We start from the raw sequence: 24,993 nt of genomic DNA on the forward strand, positions 1-24,993 counted from the left end.
TAACTGTAGATCAGGTCCATGTGTCATGCTAACCTATAGAGTGGCCCGCTTAGATTATTCCTGATATATAAATTCACATGGCAAACCACAGTTTATGGCTTTGTAATGTGTATAGAACAAGCTAGTAAACTATAATTACAACAAAACTGGTTGTTTAGTACAATAAGACGGTTCTTAATTATTGTTTGAGTTTTATTTACGTTTGCTAATTTTGCAACACTCAAAATGTCTATGGAGATTCTCAAACATCCAGGTCATGGTTATCCCATGCTGACCCAAAGATGCTTCTTCCAAAAGGCATCTGAACTTCCTTGTATTTTTTTTTTCTTTAAAAACATTTTGCTTCTCCTTCTTGGATGAGAAGCAAAAAAAATTCATAGAAAAAAACCAAGAGTCCCATTTAGAAAAATGGGACAATACTCAAAATACTGACGTTATGACTCAAAATATTTATATATTATGTCTATATTTTCCAAACTTTTAAAATCAAAGTTATATTTATTCCAACATGTTCCTTCTATTATAGGGTTTCCTAAATTGTGAAGTGTAGCTCCATTGGGGAAGTGTTGACAGAATCCAGGGAGGTGTCACAAAGTTTTTAGTTACATTGTTTTACTAAATTCACCTTCTCAATCATTTCATTATATCCCGAAGGTACTTTTTTGAGAGGCAACTGGACTTTCTGGTTTTTCTTTGAAAACATTTTTCTTCTCATCCAAGAAGCTTCTTCAGTTGAAGAGGAAGATGCTTCAGAGCTGAAGAAGCTCCTTGGATGAGAAGAAAAACATCTTCAAAGAAAAACCAGAAAGTCCAGTGGCCTCTTGAAAAGTACCTTTGGGAAAACCATGACCTGGATGACTCAGAATCTTCATAGTCATTTCATTATATCATTTTTATTGTTCATTTGTTTGGATTTTTAGGGGAGGTGTGTACATTAAAATTTCACTAAAGGCAGGTTGATGGCCAATAAAATAATAATATTAGGAACTCCTGCTTTAATATAATCTACTTTTGTGTAATAACAATCACAAACTGCATCTCAGATTTTCAGTAAATTCCATTCTGGGGAGAGATTGAGATAAATTCCTAGCCAGATTTGGACCCAGTGATTTCTTTCTCCATTTCTTATTCATACCGGGAAGAAGAAAATCACTTTTCTTGTATTGCTCAGAGAGTAACTAACTGAGCCGAGGAAAAATTGCCATCCATTCCTGTTTGGGCTCAGTGATTCTCACCATGTTGCCATTCTGATTTAGTTGAAAAAAAGTACAATGGGAAAACCACAAGGGTGGGTTGCAATGATGTATTTCCAAGCGATACCCTTGGAATACCTTAGCAGCTATTTTCTTGGCTTTCTCATTGTTTGATTATCAGTTCTTGTTCGCTAACTAGGCTTTTGTGTCACTCCTTAAATAAACACTTCAGATTTTATTAATTCTTTTGCTGTTAGCTTAGAAAAGATTAACCCCTACAAGAAGATCAGTGGGAGCCAGAGAGGTACAATGGAAGGAATAATGGAAGAACAGAGTTGGAAAAGACCCTGCAGGTCTTCCAGTTCACCCCCTGCCCAAGAATAAGATCCTGGCTCAAATCCTCAATAAGTTTGGAAGCTGATTTGGCATTCTTGGGATGATCTTCCCAATAGATTTGTCCAAGGATAAAATGTTGACACTCTCCATGGGAGGAATGGGTCCAAAAAAGGCAAGATGACACAATGTTACAATGCTACCCTGGCCCTTTTCTGTTTGTGCATTTTGGCACCATTACCAAAATCTTGAGTTTTTGGATGCCAGGAAAATCTTTCAGTGCTACCTTGAATTATTGATTTGATTTATTGAATTTATTGATTTATTTATTTTAATCTCAGTGGAGAGAAATAAATGTGTTGCTGGAAAATGGTTATTTATTTTACTTTAAATGTGAAGATGCTTGCTTCCCACTAGGAAGGTGGAGAGTTCAATCCTAGGTAGTAGCAGATGTTTCTCTCTTAGAACACAAAGGGAAAAAAATCTTGCTGTGAACTCCATGTGGTATCAGGAAGGGCATCCAGCCAGTAATGCTCAGCTCCATCCAGTCGCCTTGACTCTACCCCGAATTTAGGGAATACAGGGTTGTAAAAAGGGAGAGAGAGCTGTTCTGTGTTTGGGGGGCTTTTTGCTCATTCTACTGAGGGGAGTCCTGGAAGTCCTCCCCAAATACCACTATCTTGGAAAAACCTAGAAAGTAAACATAATGATGTTGATTAGCTTTGGGATCACTTCTGATGAATCAAGATGATAAATCAAGACATGGACAGACCATGAATTTCTAGGCCAGTACATAAGTGGCAGAGGGCACTAGGAATATATTTCAGTGTCAGCTTACCAAAAATGGTAGTCTGGCTCACACATGGATATACATGTTTTCCTGGCATTTAATTAGTGAACATCTGATGATAAGGATGTTGATAACTCAATAAAAATCCCCTTTGGAATTAATTCAGAAAATAACTAGGATTTTCTAGAGGCATACACAATACACCTCAAAAACATAATACAGCCTATATTGACTTTTCTTTGATGCTTACTTGTGCAATGGATGGATTTAGGAGAAAAAGAAAAAGTTCCTCCCCAGCCTTCCCCATTTGCTCTTTCCTCTCTTGTAACAAATAATGGAAGGTATTATAGCTGGGTGAAATTTCATTTTGGGGACATGATTCAAAGGCAGTTGAGTCCAACCAGCTTTATGGTCAAACTACTAGCTGCCTTCCAATAGATTTGGATGATTTGGACAATTCTGCTCCCACAGAAAAAAAAAGTCTATTTTCCCAAATTGATTCAGAAATCCAGACTAAATTCAACCCAATCTGACAGATTGATTCAAATGTCTGAATGATATCCAAAAAAGGATGTGGAAGGCATTTCAGTGTTTGAACAGTGTTGATTCTCTGAATCAAACTAAACCAACAATTGAAGTTAGATTTTTTTCCCTGAATCACACAGGTCATAAAGGCAGTTTTGCCTGCTTGAAAACTTTCTCCTGAATATCTCTGCTGTCCAGTGGTGGGATTCAAACTTTTTTACTACTGGTTCTGTGGGCATGGTTTGGTGGGCATGGTGTGGCTTGGTGAGTGTGGCAGGGGAAGGTTACTTCAAAATCCCCATTCCCTCCCCATTCCAGTAACCTGGTTTCCAGATCCATTCTCCTGTGCAGGGCAACAAAAGAAGACCCAGCCAATCAGCTGGGACTCAATGGGAGGCAGAAAATAGATGAGGGCAGGGCCAGTCAGAGGTGGTATTTGCCGGCTCTCCAAACTACTCAAAATTTCCACTACTGGTTCTCCAGAACTGGTCAGAACCTACTGAATACCACCTTTGCTGATGTTATTCTTATTGCTGTTGGGAGGCAGTGGGAATATTCTTGGAGAATGGAAACAGATATGAGTAGAATTTTATTTTGTTTTTAGCTCAGAGTAAGGTTCAAGTAGCAGGAGAATTTCAGGGCTTTTATAGCTTTTCGATAGGCTTTATGTGTCCCATAAATTAATTTCCAGACCAGCTCCAAAAAGTGTATAGCTTTCAAGTCTGAATGCATGTTAGAGTTGTTGGAATGGAATGGAATGCGAATAGGAACAAGAACAGAACAGAATGCTTTATATGGCCAAGAAATTTGTCTCCAGTGCAGAAGCTCTCTGTATATGCAAAGCAACAAAACTACTACCTCCATCTCCTCCTCCATTTCCTCTTCCTCGTTCTCATCCTCCTCCATCTCCCATCTCCTCATCATCGTCGTCATCATCATCATCATCATCATCATCATCCCAATAAGGGAGGGGGTCTAAAGAAGATAATAAGAATATTGAAGTCGTATTTCCTGCAATCAAGTTTGGTGCGATTAACCTTGAGTTTGTATCTCTTGTTTGCTCTTGTGTTGTTATGGTTGAAGCTGAAGTATTCATTGACAGGTAGGACATTGCAATGTATGATTTTATATACTATACTTAGATCGGACCGAAGGCGGCATAGTTCTAGGTTTTCTAGGTCTAGAATTTTGAGTCTGGTGGCATAAGGTATTCTGCAACAAGTAGAGGAGTGGAGAACTCTTCTTGTGAAATATTTCTGGACTTTCTCAACTGTGTTAATATCAGATACATAATGCGGGTTCCAGACTGATGAGCTGTATTCGAGTATTGGTCTAGCAAATGTTTTGTATGCTCTAGTTAGTAGTGTGATATTACCAGAAAAAAAGCTATGCAAGATTAGGTTAACAACTCTTAACGCCTTTTTGGCTATGTAGTTACAGTGGGCTCTAGCATTTAGATCATTAGAGATGAGTACTCCAAGATCCTTGACAGAGTTTTGATCATCAACAAGGTCTTGACTATTCAGCCTGTATTTTATTTTCTGATTTTTTTTTTTGCCAATATGTAGGTCAGAGTATTTATTTGTTGAGATTTGAAGTTGCCATTTGTTTGACCATTCTGATACATAGTCAAGGTCTTTTTGAAGGGTAGCAGTATTGTCTGTGGTGTTGAATAGCTTTACATCATCAGCGAAGAGAACGCAGTTGCTCTTGAAATGATCACAGAGGTCATTTATGTAGAGTATGAAGAGAGTTGGTCCTAGAACACTGCCTTGGGGGACACCACTGTTGACAGGTACAGAATTTGATAGGACGCTCCCAATTTTGACCATTTGTTGTCTGTTTGACAGGAATGCTTCTATTCAGTTATGCAGGTGTCCAGAGATACTATAAGATTTTTAGTTTTAGGAGTAGTTTGTTGTGTACCACTGAATCAAAGGCTTTACAGAAGTCTATGTAGATTGTGTCTATTGCTTTGCCCTGATCGAGTTGTGTAGTCCATGTTTTTGTAATGTAAGAGTTGCAGATTACAGGATAGTTTTTTTCTGAAACCAAATTGTTTATTAGAGAGTAGGTTGTTTGTCTCTAAGTGGAGGATGATGGATTGGTTAATAATTGATTCCATGACTTTACAGGTGATGCAGCATAAAGAGATTGGTCTGTAATTTTCCACTAGGCTGGGGCCTCCCTTTTTGAAGATGGGGATGACCATGACTTGTGATCATAGTTTTGGCAAGGAGCTGGTCTTGAAAGATTTTTCAAAGATTATGCTTAGAGGTAGGTTCGGCTATGGCAGTGGATACTTTTTAAAGAAGTGTCTAGTTGTTTTGGCATGCAGTGCCCTGTAGCACCATCCCAACGGGAGGAGTTGAAACTGTTTATGACCAGGATATGAGGGCTCTGTAGATATCTTCTCAGCCCTCCTGAGAATCCATGTCTGTGAGATTCCAATCTGTGAGAATTTTGTGAAGCAGGATACAAGTCAGCCCACCAGGCTGTGGCCACTTTAGCATTGTGTAAATAAAAACTTAGATGCTAATTGTATCATTAGAATCCTGAACTTCAGGTCTTAGCACTATGTCGATATCATCGTTACTTTTAAGGGTATATTTTCCTCCTGTTTTTTTTTCCTTCTTAAAATTTTAATAAAAGGAAATGCCAAATGTCAGGACAGAAATGGGAGTGTAATGACAGATTCCATTTCTGTAGATGGATCTCTATAGAGAGAATGTGGGGCTTACCCAACCCCATTCAGAATGGTAAGGGACATTAAAAAAAGAGGTAACAATGGAGTTGTTTTCACATCCACTGAGGATGAGATAATAGTTTAATTATTTGCCAGATAGTTAAACAACATGTATAAGCTGACTCTGTAAACCTCTCTAAGTGGTTTACAGAGTCAGCATTCTGCCCCCAACAATTTGGCTCCTCATTTTACCCACCTTGGAAGGCTGAGTCAACCTTGGTAAAATTAGCTCAAGGTTGACTCAGCCTTCTATCCTTCTGAGGTGGGTAAAATGAGAAACCAACTTGTTGGGGGCAGTATGCTGACTCTGTAAACCACTCAGAGAGGACTGTAAAGCACTATAAAGCGGTATATAAGTCTAAGTGCTATTGCTATAACCAGCCCTGAAGTTACTTTTGTTCCAGACAATTCCAGGCTGTATCAAAATAAAAATAGTCCCTTCTAGCTTACTTAACTAGGATAAGCATAACTAGAAGCAGGATTCTGTACAGGTAGTCCTTGACTTATGACCATAATTGAGCCCAACATTTATGTTGCCAAGTGAAACATTTGTTAAGTGAGTTTTGACCCATTTTATGACCTTTACGGCCACAGTTGTTAAGTGGATCGCAGCAGTTGTTAAGTTAGTAACAGGGTTGTTAAATGAATCTGGCTTCCCAATTGACTTTGCTCATTAGAAAGTCACAAAAGGAGATCATGTGACCCCAGGACTCTGCAACTGTCATAAGTATGAGTCAGTTGCCAAGCACGTGAATTTTGATGACGGATGCTGCAATAGTCATGTGAAAAATGGTCATAAGTCCCTTTTCTCAGTGCCATTGTAACTTTGAACGTTCACTATAGGAACTATTGTAAGTCGAGCACTGCCAGTATTGTTCCTATCTTTGAGCTTTATTAGCTTACTTTTTTAAAAAAGCTCTGCCTCTAAAATTTAATATTGATTGCAAAGGAGCCTGTTCTCTGATCCTCCAGAGAGATGTCATGGCCCTTGAAGGGTATTAAAATGTCCAAGTGTTGAGCATGTTAAGAACTTAATTACTACTTTTGCTGCTGTGCTTCAGTGTCTAGTTGAGGCTGTAGTGGTGCAGTCAGAAATATTCAGCTATTTACCCTGCAACTATTTGTGGCATTTACAAAGTCACCAGCTACCATTTAATTACATTACAAGTTCACCCCCAACAGACTTTGGAAATATCAAATTACTACCAAAATATAGATCTTATTTCCCCTAATAAGGAAGATTGAAAACAGGAGAGAAACAACGAGCAAAAAGAAGTGAAATATGTATTGAGACTTGGAAATGTAGTATCTTGAAGGAACAATGCTTTGATAAAATAGTCTTTAGCATCCTGGATCAGGTGGGATTCCTTGTAGAGTTATGGCAGGTGAGCACCAGTCTGAAGTTCCTTCTCCTGGGAAGGTAATATTCGTCTGAGTTGGCATAATATGTTGAATAATAACCAAACAAGCTTGTCCCAAAGATGCTTTTTCAAAAGGCAACTGGACTTTGCTTTTCCTTGAAGACAATTCGCTTCTCATCCAAGAAGCCTCTTCAGTTCTCTTCTTGGATGAGAAGTGAAATGTCTTCAAGGAAAAACAAGTCCAACTGCCTTTTGAAAAAGCATATTTGGGACAACCAAGACCTAGACGACCGAGAATCTCCATAAACAACCAAACAAGCTGGGTTTACACAGCGTAAGTTACAAAAAAGAAGATGTCTTCCAGTTTCTCTTCCCAACATCTTCAGAAGTGATTTGCCAATGTCTTCTTCCTAGGATTGAGGTTGAAGCTAACCAAACTTTAGAAACTGTGCAAAAACCTCCTCTAAATATTGAATTAACCAAATTATGTGTGTGGAGGAAATGTAACTATGTGTCAACTGGATAATTGGCCCATAAGTCAACTAGTAAAGTGTATCTTTTTCTCTTAGGTTTTACAAAGGGGAAACACAGCAATGGGGAAGTCTAATCTGTAATATCCATGTTAGACAATGAATCAATGTTGCTTTGCAGTTAGAAGCAGCGATGTCTTTTTTTCCTAGCTAAATCATCTCTAGTGCAGGAAGGAGGAACGTGCAAATAGTAATAATGGTCCAATAATAATAGACAGGTTTGTCCGTTTGATGCAACTCAGCAGAATCATTTTCCAGTCCAGCTGTAAAATTGAGGCAAGGTTTTGCTCGCATTGCACTGGCTTCACTCAAACCACTAAATGGAATGGCAGTATATAAGGCTGCTGCAGGGGTTTTGACCTAGAGTCATTTACTAAATCTATGACATTACAAGAATGTTTTTTTCCCCTGGCTGGAAATTACTCCCATTTATGAAGTATCCTGCTCATAACTTTCATAGAACCACTCATTCCTACCAGCCGCAGCTGAAATTAGTGTGTCTCCTCTCTCTCTCTCTCCCACTTGCTTCCCTCTGTCTCCTTCCAGCCTCCATTTGTGGCTAACCCCTAATGGAGACAAGGGCATCTGCAGACACATCTGGGGAAGTTTAGCTGGTTAAGTCATCTAGCTGACTGGGGGCTAATGAAGTCTTACAGCAAAAGCTTTCAGTGCATGCCACCTGGTACATGGTTTTAGCAAAATGCTTTCTTTGAGGGCTAGGTGGTTGAAGGCCTCCAATTGCTTTCAGGAAGAGGAGGAAGGTGGGATGCAGGGATAATCAGAGGCTGAGCTTTCAAGATGCTTTCTTTCTCACTCTAATGGCCTTTGTGGCTCAGACTGCTATTGGCATTTGTGTCCTCCTTGTTCTCTTTCTCCATCCTTTTCTGCTTCTCTAAAGTAAAGCTCCATTATGAGCAATTAGCATTAGCAGATTGCTAGCTCAGTGTTTTTTTCTGTCACGGAGATCCACATTTCACAATTAAAGAGCAACAGCAACATTCAACAGCTGAAGCTCACTGCTGGACACGATAGCAGAAAAGATTCCATCAACAGCAGGCTGGTTGAACTATGGTCATATGAGGTTCCTCGACAATCTTTATGCCCTTCAGGTCCTGTTGCTGAATTTAGGCGAACCACTAATGGTTTTATGATTACACCACTGATAGGTGTATAAAACCTGCTTAACACACTTTTGCTTTTTAAGTTTAAACTCAGAAATGTGCTTCCCAAAAAATGGAGTTCTACATTTCTAGACATGTCACTGTAAAACTGTCCCATGGTTCTATTGCTGGCTGAAACAAATCAAGCAATATAACTGTGCCCCAAAAGTGCTTTTTCAAAAGGCAACTGGACTTTGTTTTTCCTTGAAGAAGTTTTGTTTCTCATCCAAGGAGCTTCTTCAGAAGAAGGTAAGCCTCAGGGAAGGTGAAAAATGGTCCTACTGGAAGTTCCAGGCCCATTTCTGGCCTCCAGAGCCTGGGGCAGGCCATTTTTGCCCTCCCAGAGGCTTGAGGAAAGCCTCAGGAGTCTGGGGAGGGCAAAAACACCCCCCTCCCCTGCCATGGTGCAGGAGGCCGACTAGGCCATGCCCACCATGGCCATGCCTCCCCAGCAACCAGGCAGAGAACCCATTGCTGAAATTTTTGAAGCCCACCCTTGGGTACAAATATTCTCCTTTATTGATAATGTTAGTCCTCTGCTTTTATTTAAACATTTCAATTGGGAGGGGCAACATTTGGAGGCATGGAAATGACATAAAAGCTTGGGGAAATGTGTGTTTAGATGATACATCTATGATATAGGTAGATTGTCCTAGATGGTAAATAATCTGATTCAATTTAAAGCAGTTCAAATTCAATGCTTCCTGTTTATTCCATGATTCCAATAAATTGGCTCTCATAGCTCAGCTTTAGAGCCAGCTTGGTCTAAAGTCATCCAGTGTGTCTTTGACATTTCCAAAACGATAACCCGCTTGCCATCCTTATTCAGGAATGAAAGCTCACTCATCTCATGGGAACTATCAGAAATGGCATTGCCTAGAATATTGAAGCAGACTAGACAAAGCCTACAGTTGAGGAACAATTCCATTTCAGTTCACAAGAGATTGACTAAATGCCATTGAGTAAGCTTTGATGAGACTGGGGTGATTTAATGAGGGCAGAGTTATCAATCCATCATAAGGAGACTTTCACCTTGTCAAACAGTGGGAAGGAGAGAGGACTGGTGAAACTGGCAGAACACTATACAGCAAGTTCTTGAGAATAAGTGCCATTGATTTTCTGGCACACACAAGCCAGACTCTTAAAAAATAGGGATATTACCTAAAACCCCGTTTCAAAAAAACTCATTGAATTAGAATTTTAGATGAATATCAGGAACAAATGGATGGCTCAGTGAAACCACCTTTGAAAACAGATATGAGAAGGAAGTAAACTCCAGCAGAAAACCATGTTTATATTTGAACCTATTTAAGTACATTATGCATATTCTACCTAATAACTTTACATCATTGCTGCTAGCAACAGAACTATAGATTAACCCTGACAGTCTTTGGCCCTGCTGCAAAAATAAGAAGAAAGCAACATCCCAAACTGTATGACATTACAAAATCTGATGAGATTATTTTGCTGTTCATGTAAAATTACCCAATTGTCTTGTAGGAGTGCTGTTTGTGTGCTTCTGCATTTTTCTGGTACTTATAGATTTTGTATTTCTAATATCTTTATTAAATAATGATGCTGTCACCAATAGCACACTATACAAGTGCCTGAAATAACTGAGTACTTGCAAGAATAATAGAAAGATGATTTAATTTTTACTACTCATCTGTACAAACTTTCTGGATGTTGAGGTCCTAGAGTGTGTACAGAGAAGAGCAATAAAGATGATAAGAGGGCTGGAGGTTAAATTGTATGATGAACGGTTGAGGGAGCTAGGTATGTCTAGTGTCAGGACTCCCCCAAATCCACCCCCATTCAAATCATAAGTCTCTAGCCGCATCTCAGAGAAAAGAAAATTGATTTATTAGAAATGACCATGTTGGTGTTAGCTGGGTGCAGCCGATACTAAAATAGATCATTCACTTCCCTCCTGACCCTGGTCTTCCCCCCACCCCTTGGATGTGTATTCTCCAATGGGACACATCCATCCCCAAGAGTCATCAATCATGCTCTCCAGTAATTTTCTTGCGTTCTGACAACTTTGGGCTGCCAGGGTGATTATCTAGGCACTTAAGGCACTTAAGGAATGCACTGTTTTTCCCCACTCCTTTTTTCTGGCCGCTAAAAAGACCAAAGGAGTATCTTTTTAGTTGACATCTAGCCTATTGAAGAGAAGAATTAGGGAAGGTGTGATAACTGTCTTCCAGTACTTGAAGGGTTGTCACAGAAAAGAGGGGGCGGACTTGTTCTCAAAAATACCAGAAGGTAGGACAAGATCCAACCTAGAACTAAGGAGAAATTTCCTTTAGGGTGAGAACAAGTAATCAATGGAATAGCTTGCCTGCTGGAGTTGTAGATCCTCCAAAAGTAGACTGGACAACTATTTGACTGGAATGCTATAGAGTCTCATGCCTTGAGCAGGGTGTTGGACTAAAAGACCTCTGAGGTCCCTTTCAGCCCTATGTTTCTATGTTCTAACTTTTTGATGAAATATTCTTGTTTGGGTACCTGCAAAGAAAAGGACATTTCCAGAATACTCATGCTTTGGGTAACCAATAGAAAGATTTCAGGAATGAGCTATTGAACTACATAGGCATATCTAAGCCATTCCATGTAGAAAATAATTGTCTGTACCCATAATTCAGCACTCTTAGGCTCTATTTATAAGTGTCCAGACCCACATGGCTACCTGCCTTTTATTTTTTTTGGAAAAATACTTTATTAGTTTTACCTTTAAAAGAACAACACAACTACAAATTATGTACAACAAAAAGAAAAAATAGGCCTTGGCATAGACCAAGAGGGAGAGAGAGGAAAGCCTAAGAGAGGGGAAAGGGAAGAGTAAGGGAGGGAAGAATAGAGTAGGGAAAACAGTTAAAATAAAACCATATTTTGTGACTGTCTGTAAGATCCTTTCTTCTTCAAAAGTATCATCGGCGGTGCTTTTCTTTATCTCTGCTTCGGAGGCCCTCGGCCATCATTTTCCTAGAGATGATCTACCTGCCTTTTAAAGCGGGACATTAGATGAAATGAACCTTGAACAAATCCGTCAAAGAAAATATTTATGTTCTTGTTTTGTCATTCTGAAGTCATCACTGCTTTCAAGCTTTAACATTGTATGACCCTGTAGGTGTCAACTACATAGCCTTCAGTACTTACAAAGACCAAATTAATACAGCAGAAAATTTCCAAGGCTGTTGCTTATATGGTGCTTCCCGGTTCTTCTTTTTGACTTCCAATCTATGCTTTTTGCATCTGAAAGAAAAGAGATTTCAACACAATTAAGTCCAATAACATTTGAATATTATGGTAATGAATGCCAAGGCAGAACTCCTTTTATGTAGCATCCAGAGGGCTTTATGCTTCTCTCTGGTTGTGTATGTGCATTGAATGGAGAATTTGTTTAATTCAATACCATACTAATCTCATTTGGAAATTGGTTGACAATAGTATCGTCCAGAATCAGTCAGGGAGAAAGACAGTGAGTGTTAAGAAGAGTGAAGACTGTAGATGAAAAAGGACAGTGAGATCAACAGTAATACAACAGCATATATTTTGTGGCTTCTAAAGGGTGATGCTAGCAATTTGAGGCACAATATAGGGTGCATTTTTTTGCATTCCCCCCATATCATTATTTAATTACTGATCCTGCAAGTTTCTAAGGTGTAACTATTCTAGACAGGTAAGTGAGAAAGAAATGAATGTTTAGATGGATAGATCTATGAAGATGTGATAAAGGCATTGATAGCTTTTTTAAAATATACATTTCTATGCAATTATTGTTAGAAATTCTGTTTATATATATCACCACAGAGCAAAGAAAGTGTACAGTCACCATGTGCTTTACTGCTCAACTATATAGTTATAACAGGAAACTACTCAGAACAAAAGAGCATAGAGTATACCCCATTGATCCAAACTTGTAAATACTGCCATCTACTGCCAGAATGCTACTGTACTGTAGTTGTTGCATAGAAATACATTCCAACAATGAAATCCAATAATTATATATTTCCATGAAATTTGTATTAGGACTGATGAGAGTGATGGGTCTTTCAGGGTCTTTTAAGATCTGCAGAGTTTGTTGCCTTATCACTTAATATATCTGGTCTACTTGTGCCCACGGTTGCAGTTTGACAACATTTTACCAAGCACCACACATGGTACTAGTTGGAATTTGCACCTGCACCCATTTATGGACATCCTTCGTAGACATTGCATAGGGACTATGTATTGTGGGATAATGCTTGAGTGCCGCAGTTATATGCAATTTTGTGTCAAATAATTACCAATATATAAAAGGATCAAATAATTCAGTGTTGCTTATTTCTGTACGTTATTGAAGAAGTGCTGAGAATAATTGGCAACCACAGCTTACTTAAGTAAATTCAAGGATATACTTCCATGTGGTTGCTTAAAAGGATGTTGTCAGGCATAATTTCACGTTAACCAAAAGTTTATAGGCCCAACACCATTTCTACTTGGGCTGCTGACTATAGGAAGGAATTCTAAGACTTCTCAGGCAAACATTTACTGGAGTTGCTAATTATTCTCCAGGCCTTAACCCTAACTCTGACATGGTGATCTTCTGGCTTCATTAAGGTGTATTTTATTCATACAAGAACCACTAGAATGATCTTCAGAAAACAATCTGGAAGTTTTGTAAATATGGCTGCAAAGCTTCCTTCCTTCCTTCCCTCCCTCCCTCATGATGAAGACCTTAATGATCCACCAAGTTATTAGTTATGACTGGCATTCCTAAACAGTGGATGTAGGAGGTAATTCTTAAGTGTGGATCTATTGTAGAGCTGAATTGATTTATCTCAGTCTTTTTTTTAGGTTACAAGCTTTACTTCTAGCAATAACCCCTGCCAGTCTACAACTTTTCATTTGCATAGGTAATTGGCAGCTTCTTAATGAGTCATTAAGATTACTCAGAACTGTAGAATAAAAGCAAACCTAACACAGGAATGGGACAGAAAGGAAAATAATGGTATGTGTCTCACCTTGTAAATTAGCTCAATTTCAGCATTGTGGATCATAATACAAGAACAATACAACTGAATAAAAAAAAAGGTTTGTTTTTTGTTGTTTTGTTTTGTCTTTTAGGAAATGCAGGCCTTAGTTTTATGCTTAGAATAATTCACAATATCTATACTTTTAGCTTGCATGCATGACTTTCTTCCTCTTAATTATTGCATAGTTTCTGCTGATTTTGTTATCTGTTTGGTTTATAGCCATTCAGCTGCTTGATACATTTATCTATTATCTATCTGGATCAATGCTGTTTTCTCACTGTATTGCATTTTCGTTGAACACATAACCCCTCACAATTTCAGCCTGTACTATTAATTTTTACCTCCTTCCTGAAATCTATGAGCTTGTGACATGTTATCATAAGTTTTAAATACACCCAGAGAGAAATTTTAGTTATTTAGTGATCCTGTGGCCAGATCTTGTTTTTCATTCTCTGCTCCTCTCTACAAAAGCTTGCTTCTATTCATTTCATTCAAGCCAAATAAGACATCAAGAGACAACTTCTTCTGTTAGTGCATAATAGGTGCATAATAAGATGTTGATACATAATAGTCCCAATAATTAATTTGGTGAATTTTTTTTGAACACACAAATTTGGCCAATAATTTTAAAAGATTTTAATACAGGCTAGCATTATCTTCAAGGAACTGCTGAATTGATCTCCCACCCATAGTGCTTCTTGCAATAGCAAGAGCACTTAGACTTATATACCGCTTCACAGTGCTTTACAACCCTCTCTAAGCAGTTTAGAGAGTTGATCTATTGCCACCAACAATCTGGATCCTCATTTTGCCAAACTCGGAAGGATGGACAGCTTAATCAATCTTGAGACGGTCAGGATCAAACTGCTGGCAGTCAGCAGAATTAGCCACGATCTGTGCAAACTTATCTTTTAAAACCAGCAAATTTACCTTTAGTATAAAGTGGAACCATGATGGACCAGAATTAACGTGCAACTTTGCATTCTCATTTTTTTCCCTAGCTCACATCAGTCATTCTTACTACAAGAACCTGAAATTTCTCCCTCTCTCTCTGTGCCTTTTTCTTTTCTTCTTTCTTTTTTTCCTTCCTTCCTTCCTTCCTCGCCCCCTCAAAAAAAGGCCTCCAGGTTGATTGATTGACTAGTGCAAATGCTCAGCTTCTATGTATCAGAAATACATAATGATTCTCTCCAGAGCCAAGGACATGAAATGTAAATTGGCTCTATAAAAGAGGGGAAAATAAAGGCAGTTCTTCTCCCAGGGTTGCTTAACTTGAAGGTTGAATAAGCCTGGCTTAATTTGTTTGCCTTTTGCGAGCCTTTTTGGGTTTTGATGGACCAGCCTCTCTTTTTTTTCATCCTTATGTTATCATACCTGAGGTTCTATAGCAGAGCAGTGCAAAGATAAGGAAATTCTAATTTCAATTTAACCATTGGCATGGACACATGAGATGGATTTTGACTTTTTTTTGTCTCATTCTCCCCCATACTCATTGCTTGAGATAATATATTTTGGTCCAACATCTTGAAGTTGATCCTTGTTCCTCTTGGTTGACTGACAGTGAGTGAGCTGCATAGGTTCTTGATATTGTTGCCAGTTTTCAGACAGAAATATCTCTGAGAACAGTGTAGACAACACACTCTGAATTTTTTTTATGTGTCTAAGGTGTGCTTCACTCACAATAATTCCCCAAGACTCATTTTCCTCATCTGTGAGACACAAGGACCTACAATTACAAAAGGCTCAACCTTCTATTATTTTAACAATCAGACCCACTTTCTTGCTTCCTCTTGAGGATGGTTGAACCTTGCCTACAATATTGTATGCTGGGTAACAAATTGATATGTGATTTCTTTTTTAATGCCTGTTGCAAAATGCATGACTGAGCAAATGCATGAACGAACAAGTGAATGAGCAAATGAATGCATGAAAAAGAATTACTCAAAAAAATGAATGAATAACTATTTTTTGTGCAGCAGGAATTAAATATTTCCTAAACCCTTTGACCATTTTATAAAGTACCGCTAATTTTTTTTGTTGTTGTTTGTCTGGCATTTATTTAATTAATTTATATAGTCACCTCCTTCACAGCCGTGACTCTGGTATACACATAGGATCTAATCTGGGTTAGTCACTGGGACCAGAGGTTTAGTCTTTTGAGCTTTGGGACTCATGCTAGAGCCCATCCTCAGGGAACTTTTCTCTAATGGAATGGGTGCTTTGGGCTATTCTATGCATAGAATGTATGTGGCGCCTGGCTTTTTATTTGTTGATTGGGGTGTTGATGGCCTGTTATTAACTCATTGGCTGTTGTTTCCTTGTGCTTCTAAATCCTTGGCTCCTAAATACCTAATACCTTATGATTTATATTGACTGTTTCCTAGTATGATTTGATTGCTTATTGTACCCTATGACGATCATTAAGTGTTGTACCTTATGATTCTTGATGAATGTATCTTTTCTTTTATGTATACCGAGAGTATTTGCACCAAGACAAATTCCTTGTGTGTCCAACCACACTTGGCCAATAAAGAACTCTATTCTATTCTATTCTATTCTATTCTATTCTATTCTATTCTATTCTATTCTATTCTATTCTATTCTATTCTATTCTATTCTATTCTATTCTATTCTACTCTACTCTACTCTACTCTACTCTACTCTATTTTATAAGCTAGTGGTAAATTAGCTCTCCTGTTGACAGACAAGGGGCCTGTTTCCCATGCTTTCAATCATTTCCCTGGCTGTTTTTGTACATGCTTGGCCAACAATCTTAGTAGCTGCAAAATTGAATGTGTGTCCTTGTTCATTGCAATGTGAACAACACAGATAGGGTTAAACCCAAACAAACATACACAATAAGAAAAAAAATGTAATGGCATTCAGAAATAAACCCCATCACTGAAAAGGCAAACACATAGTGAAGGACTCACTTATTCCCAATTATATGTTCTTTTTATTTTCTCCCCTGGGGTTGGGATCTTGCTTCTAGCATATTTTATTTCTTCAGCCTTTTCACAAGGCTATGTTGTCCAGTTTCTATCTTGTTTTGAAACTAGATTTTATCTTTTACATTGTTCCAGATGGATGTGCTTTACATTGCTTTTCAAATATGCTTTCTTCTAATATTACTTTCTTTACTGGTTCTGGTACCCTATTTTATGCCTGACATTTACTACTCAGCTTTTTGTCTTCTAGTGTTATATTAATATCATGAAAAAATTACAGGTTTCTGTTTTATCTGTCAGATTAGTTCTTCTCCTGTAATTCTACATTATTTAATTTAAATGTTCTCCGTGTGAATCTTTTTCCTTTTAATGGTCTGTAAAGCAATAAACCACAATAATCCTACATAAATCTAGGAGTAGGTCTCACTGATTTGTGTGGGACTTATATATGAATAAGGATATTTAAGTTAGGCTGTCATCTTATTATCTGAAGTTGGTATATTTTTCCCCTATAGTATGTCACATTTCTTCTATACCTGGAAATGAATCCTATTGAATTCCATAGCAATTTTGTAGGCATGAACAGGATTGAAAGAAAATTGCAATCAGGAATAAATTTATTTGGGAGTAAGCTTCCTTAAGATTAATTGGGTTTTTAAAAACAACATTGATATAAATAGGACATTTTTTTTAGTAAATATCATTTCACTCTCCCTGTTCATGCTGTCCTTTCACCTATAAACATACTTTCTTACACTGAAAGAAAATGAATTATTTTAACTTCTGAATAATAGTATCTCAGCGTAGAGCATACTTTTTAAACAAGCTAGTGAAATACTCATTCTGTGAATGTCATGCCTTACATTTAAGGTCTAATAAGGTCTAATGACCTACCTAATGACTTTATTAGGTAGCTTCCCCTTATTTAATCATACATGTTGTTTTGTAAGGAATTTATTTCAAAAGAAGAAAGAAACACTGAAACATTGGCAGGATATGGTGCTTTTTTCATTTACTTAATCACTAAGTGAGTAAGGAGTGTTTATGAATGTGTCAGGTCTAACTTTTTTTCAACTTTCTGTGATGCAGTCTCCACCTCAAATTGTGATGAGTTTCCTAATCTTTGACCTCCATTTATGTTTATGTTCATTGAACCATGTTAATCTTTATTAACCTTAAATGAGTTGAAGCAATAAATGTACTGTAACACACCAGAACCTGCCATCTCTAGATGGTCTGAGAAAGTGTCACTTTTTCCATCTGTTCTAAGATGTGGAATCAAGTTGATTTATAAACTGAAGATCAACCAGAGGGCCACTGGTCAGCAAGAGGTCTCTGAAAAAAAAGTTGATTATGTTGGGCTGGATTTATTCAGCAAATGTCTTCCTACTTTGTCTTGACAGGTTTATTTATTTACTTATTTAGAAATGTATAAAGGTGCCCAAGCAGCCCAACTCTACCATGACTCAATAAAAACATTCATAAAATTTATATATATATATATATATATATATATATATATATATATATATATATATATATATATATATGTGTGTGTGTGTGTGTGTGTGTGTGTGTGTGTGTGTGTGTGTGTGTGTGTGTGTTTAAAAGAGGCAAATGTTAGAAGAAAGACCTTTTTTAAAAAAAAATAGTAAAAGTAGTAAAAAGTCTACTGTAAACTAAGACCTAGGAAAATAGCTAGGTTTTCAAGGTTTTTTTAAACATAACCAGGATGGGGGTCAAACATGTGGAAGAAGAAGATGGTTCATCCAACAAGAACTGTGACAGAGAAGGCACATCACACACATTCCATTGTGATCATTTGGTCCTCTACATAAGAGGAGGCAACCAGGAACCATTTGTGAAACTGTACAGTGGTTGAAGAATCAGAGCATTGTAGCAATGTAGAAAGAAACCATATTCCTTTGTGCCAGTTCTCATTCAGACGGAAGACAGAAAATAGAGTTGAAATTATCATGGGTGACTTGTGATATGTGAGAGTGTGTTTCACTGTTCAACTCTCTCCAATCGTCTGCAGCCACCCTGGCTTGCCAACCTTACTTTCAATCCCAAGGGTTGGTTATTATCAATATAATTGATAATAATTATTATTGAGAATAGATTTCTGGAAATGTGATCAGAGTTAGACTGCAGTACTTCATTCTAACAACTGTGCCACCATGGCTCTATTATTATTATTATTATTATTATTATTATTATTATTATTATTATTATTATTAAGGAGTTTGATTCCTTCGATTCTGACCAGCTCAAGGTTGACTCAGCTTCCCAACTTTCCGAGGTCAGTAAAATGAGGACTCAGATTGTTGGGAGCAACAGGATGACACTGTAAATCACTTAGAGAGGACTATAAACCACTAACCGCCTAATCCCTCTTGGAAAAAAAATACAGCACAGATAAGTGAGTACCTTTCAGCTCAAAATCAAATCCCACAACAATCACAACCACTACCTCAATGACAATCACAACTACAACCAAAAATAACCACAAAACCACAGCCACAAACAATTACTATCCCATCAAATAATTCCACAAATAATATCCTCTTACTCATCAAAGACATCATGGAACATGAACAGAAATGTCCAAATGCCATCTTATTTGGTCTCGAAGACACCAATGAATCAGATGACATCACCAAAGTTTGCGATATCATAAGCAACTCAAATACAACAAACATCTCTTCTGAAGATATCATTGAAATAACCAGAGATGGCCCTGAGTTCAAATACAATGACAGCTCTGTGGACCCAAGATTTTGTAGAGTTGTATGCAAAAATGAGTCCAGTAAACGCATATTCATTCATACAATAAACGCCATTGCAAAAACCAATCCCAACCACAAAAAACTTCACTCAAGACCAGACTTATCCATACTGCAAAGAATCTGCTCCTGTGAACTCCACGCAGAATTCAAAAACTGTCTAGACAATGGAGAAAAGGACCTATACATTGACTACCACGCTGATTGCATCAAAAGAAAGTCACACAACCCACAACTCTGCATCCAACCCCACCCCATCCAATCCAACATCACTCAAAACTAGGCACCCCCTTAACTACCTCTATTCCAACCACAACTGGCCTTAAATGCAAGTTACTCAATGCCAGAAGCCTTGTACATAAAATACCTGAATTTCTCCTCTTACTAAATATGGCTAAATTTGACATTATAATTTTCTGTGAAACATGGCTCAACGCATCTCTCCCTGACTCCATTACCACAGTAAGAGACTATCATGTTTACTGATCAGATCATGAAATCCGTAGAGGAGGTAGTATTGCTATCTTCTATAAAAAGTCCCTACATCTAAAAAACATCCAAGTTACCCAGGAGCTTGCTATTCCTGAGACCATCGTCTGTGAACTGTCCTTAAATATCACATTTCAGTTCTTACTATGTTACAGAGCCCCTGATTATGACATCGAACATGCAAACAAGCTAAATATACTACTAACATGGGCAGCATCCTGCCCACACGCTTTTATCTTTCTTGGTGACTTCAATCTACCTCATATTAACTGGACCCTTAACGAATGTACAACTGAACCCACACTTGCAACCTTCTACAATGCAGTAACAAATCTGGGACTGGAACAACTAGTAACCAACAACACTAGACTTAACAACTGTCTCGATCTCATCTTCTGCAATAGTTTGAATTCAGTTTACAGAATACAAGTTAAAGAACCCTTTTCCAACAGTGACCACAACATGATTGACTTTTGTCTCAACATACGTCCACACAAAAATCATCACAACGACGGAATCCCCAATTCTAACTTCAAAAAAGGCAACTATGATCTTATAAACCACAATCTCTCATCCCTTGATTGGCAATTTCTATTCACTGGATGCAATACTGTAGAAGACCATTACAACATATTTTTACTTGAAGTCAAAAGAGTCATCAAACTGTATGTACCATTAACAACTCCCAAAACCAGAAAAAACAAATTACCCATAACAATAAGGAAGCTTCAATCCAAAAAGAGATCACTTTGGCGAAAAAACAAATCTGGTCACGTTGCCAACTTCAAAAGCCGATACAAAAATTTATGCCACCAGATAAAGACTGAATGCACCAATTATCACATTAAACAAGAAGAAAACCCTACGCACCAATTCCACCCGCACTTTCTACAATTTTGTAAACAACAAACTAAAAGACTCAAGGTCCATCCCACCCTTGAAAGGACCTAAGAGTAAAGACTGCAATGATGACACTATTAAAGCCAACTTCTTTAACACATTCTTTGGCTCAGTATTTGTAAACAGCAATGGATCATGCCCAGTATTTCCTAGTCAAACCACAGACAACTACAATGATCTAATACATATCGATTTTACAGAAGACAATGTTGAAAAAGCACTACGCAATCTAAAACCATCTCTATCTATTGGACCGGATGGAATATGTGCCTACTTCTTAAAAAAGCTATCCACTGCCATAGCCAAACCTCTAAGCATAATCTTTGAAAAATCTTTCAGGACCAGCTCCTTGCCAAAACTATGGTCACAAGCCATGGTCATCCCCATCTTCAAAGAGGGAGACCCCAGCCTAGTTGAAAATTACAGACCAATCTCTTTATGCTGCATCACCTGTACAGTCATGGAATCAATTATTAACCAATCCATCATCCTCCACTTAGAGACAAACAACCTACTCTATAATAAACAATTTGGTTTCAGAAAAAAACTATCCTGTAATCTGCAACACTTACACTGCAAAAACATATGGATACACAACTCAATCAGGGCAAAGCAATAGACGCAATCTACATAGACTTCTGTAAAGCCTTTGATTCAGTGGTACATGACAAACTACTCCTAAAACTAAAATCTTATGGTATCTCTGGACACCTGCATAACTGGATAGAAGCATTCCTGTCAAACAGACAACAAATGGTCAAAATTGGGAGCATCCTATCAAATTCTGTACCTGTCAACAGTGGTGTCCCCCAAGGCAGTGTTCTAGGACCAACTCTTTTCATACTCTACATAAATGACCTCTGTGATCATATTAAGAGCAACTGCGTTCTCTTCGCTGATGATGTAAAGCTATTCAACACCACAGACAATACTGCTGCCCTTCAAAAAGATCTTGACTATGTATCAGAATGGTCAAACAAATGGCAACTTCAAATCTCAACAAATAAATGCTCTGTCCTACATATTGGCAAAAAAAAAAATCAGAAAATAAAATACAGGCTGAATAGTCAAGACCTTGTTGATGATCCAAAATCTGTCAAGGATCTTGGAGTACTCATCTCTAATGATCTGAGTGCTAGAGCCCACTGTAACTACATAGCCAAAAAGGCGTTAAGAGTTGTTAACCTAATCTTACGTAGCTTTTTCTCTGGTAATATTACACTACTAACTAGAGCATACAAAACATTTGCTAGACCAATACTCGAATACAGCTCATCAGTCTGGAACCCACATTACTTATCTGATATTAACACAGTTGAGAAAGTCAAGAAATATTTCACAAAAAGAGTTCTCCACTCCTCTACTCATTGCAGAATACCTTATGCCACCAGACTTGAAATTCTAGACCTAGAAAACCTAGAACCTTCAGTCTGATCTAAATATAGTATATAAAATCATACAGTGCAATGTCCTACCTGTCAGTAAATACTTTAGCTTCAACCATAACAACACAAGAGCAAACAATAGATACAAACTCAAGGTTAATCACACCAAACTTGATTGCAGGAAATACTACTTCAGCAACAGTGATCAATGTCTGGAATACTCTACCTGACTCTGTGGTTTCTTCCCCAAACCCCCAAAACTTTGGGGGCATGCATAAGTGCACCAACATGCCTACCGTCCCTGTCCTATTGTGGTTTTTTTTGTTTTTTTTTTGTTTTTCTTATATGTATCCATGTATTTATAACTATGTTTTTACTTATACCTATTATCTTGTAAGCAATTGACAAAAATAAATAAATAAATAAATAAATAAATAAAAACTGTAGAAGTGGTATATAAGTCTAAGTGCTATTGCTATTAGCAATTGGATAATGAGCCATTTTTTTATTTTTACTGTGGTTAATCTATTAAGCTGGAGAGTGATGGAAAGAAAAATCACAGAAATCACAGCACTTACAGTAGACAATAAAATCAGATCAGGAACAAAGCAGAGAGAAACTGAAAATAAATTCACAACAATTCTTGAAATCACAAACCTCTCACATGGGGAAAATATGGCAGAATCGAAAGCTGGATTTTGATATTGCATTAACCTGTGGAGTTGGAGAATAGGCTTGGTATCCTCATCCATCTGCTGTTTGTACGTAGAATTAAGATCACCCACAAATCATACACAAGTTATCTTAATTAAGTATATGACACCTTGTTTTATCTAAAATGTTGGCAGCTGTAGGATTCATCTGCAAACAAAATCATTCTAAAGTGTGAAAAGTAGACTATGGCTGTAAAAAGATGTACTAAAGAAGGTTACAGGCATTGTTCCAATTCAATCAATCAGAATGGTGCTGGAAGGGACCTTGGAGGTCATCTAGTCCAGCCCCCTGCTCAAGCAGGAGACCTTATATGATTTCAGACAGATGGTTGTCCAATCTCTTCTTAAAAACCTCCAGTGATGAAGCACCCACAACTTCTGATTGCAAGCTGTCCAATTGGTCTCCTTGTCCCCACTGTTAGGAAGCTCCTCCTTATGTTACTCTATGTTCCTTATGTTAGGAAGGCCTCTTTATGGAATTAATCAGCTATATATATAATGGCTTTTCAAAGACATGTTGTAGACATCACTTTCCACCTGCTGTTGGCTAGAGCCCTGCTCAGAGTTTGTGCCTAATCTAGAACTGTCTACCAGAGAACTGTATAAATGTTTCCTTCTGTGTACACAGACAGTTCTTAATTAACCAGCTTGTTATGAAACCACTGTAAAACTCCAAACTTCAACATTGTGTAGGCAGAAGCCATCCAAAGCAGAAAAAAACAGACCTCTACCCTTTAAAAAAAAATCCCACTCAGCCAAGAAACATGAGCTCCTTCACTAAGCCCACACTACTTTAGATATTTCTGTTTGGTTCTGCAATATTCCTTTGAATTACTGCTTGAAGTTCAGTACTCCTTCCCCCCTTACCCTCACCCCTCAATATTTCTTGTCTAATGGATCCACTTGGTGCACAAGCACTATCTAAAGAGAGAAAAACTAGTTGAAAAAATGTTCCCCTTTTCCAAACGTCCTACAGGGTTAAGGATTGATACAGATGTTTCACGAAGCATTGTCTAAGCATTGATGCTTCTGGGGCATACAGCAAATCTTTAATCTTTCTGGTTATACTGTCATCACTGCAATGCACATAAAAGCCAACTCATCTTCTAAGGGCTGCAGCTGCAAGTTGCTCATCTTTTTGGCAAGATAACTTCAAATGGGTTGACCCTGCTTTACCCATTTTACTTTTCAGAAAAATCTTCTTGGGGAAAAAAAAGGAAGAGTAAAAATCAAAATATCTTGAATAGAAATGGATGAGCTAATAGAAAAAGGAATTACTCTCTGGAGAAAGTTCTATCTATAGAACCTGCATCAAATGAGACCAACATGACTTAAACCAGTTTGCAACCAATCGTTTTTATGTTCATCCAAAATGATGTTCTCATTTGGTGGCATAGCGGTTAGAATGCGGTATTGCAAGCTAATTCTGCCGACTGCCAGGAGTTGGATTCTCAATAACTTGGAGTTGACAAAGCTTTCCATCCTTCTGAAGTTGGTAAAATGAGGACCCAGGTTATTGGGAGCAATATGCTGACACTGTAAACCACCCAGAGAATGTTGTCAAGTGGATATATAAGTCTAAGTGCTATTGCTATTGCTGGTTCCATGCTGGTTTGTAATCAGTTAGCATTTCATGGTGAAAGTTCCTGGCTGAGGTAAGGTTATCTCAAATACCAAAAGCAATGGGATTGTATGCAAGTGGATTCTTTTCTGGATCAACTAAACAGTTTTCCTTTATGTTTGTCCATGCAGGTTGGGGGACACACCATGCTGCCCATCCGCTGGATGCCTCCTGAAAGCATTATGTACCGGAAGTTCACCACAGAGAGCGATGTCTGGAGCTTTGGAGTAATTCTCTGGGAGATCTTCACATATGGAAAACAGCCTTGGTTCCAGTTGTCAAATACAGAGGTATCGTGCATATAGATTTTGACTAAAAGAAACATTATCATGACCAACCCATACTATTTATGCCTTTTAGTTGATCAGCAGCCAAAGGAAGTCCACATTGTCCAATCTGATTGCAAATGGTTCTTTGGGATTTTAGGGGAAGTTGCCCTAAGAGCTGTGATGGTGCAGAGATTAGAATGCAATATTATGGGCTAATTCTGCTGAT

General features: G+C 37.9%; 1 protein-coding gene across 3 annotated transcripts in view; it reads left to right on the top strand.

Moving 5' to 3' along the window:
• Positions 1 to 24,993, top strand: part of NTRK3 (neurotrophic receptor tyrosine kinase 3) — a 430,772-nt gene that overhangs the window by 402,028 nt on the left and 3,751 nt on the right. For all 3 annotated transcript variants that reach the window (XM_087972779.1, XM_087972775.1, XM_087972776.1), the window contains one exon: positions 24,630 to 24,788. In XM_087972779.1, the coding sequence (XP_087828905.1) occupies positions 24,630 to 24,788 (159 nt within the window). The remainder of the gene's footprint in view (positions 1 to 24,629; positions 24,789 to 24,993) is intronic.

Source organism: Notechis scutatus, chromosome 11 (genome assembly GCF_049901735.1).
Source record: "Notechis scutatus isolate UNSWTSFEM ecotype Mainland chromosome 11, rNotScu1.2, whole genome shotgun sequence".
In the NCBI taxonomy this organism is placed as follows: Eukaryota; Metazoa; Chordata; class Lepidosauria; order Squamata; family Elapidae; genus Notechis; species Notechis scutatus.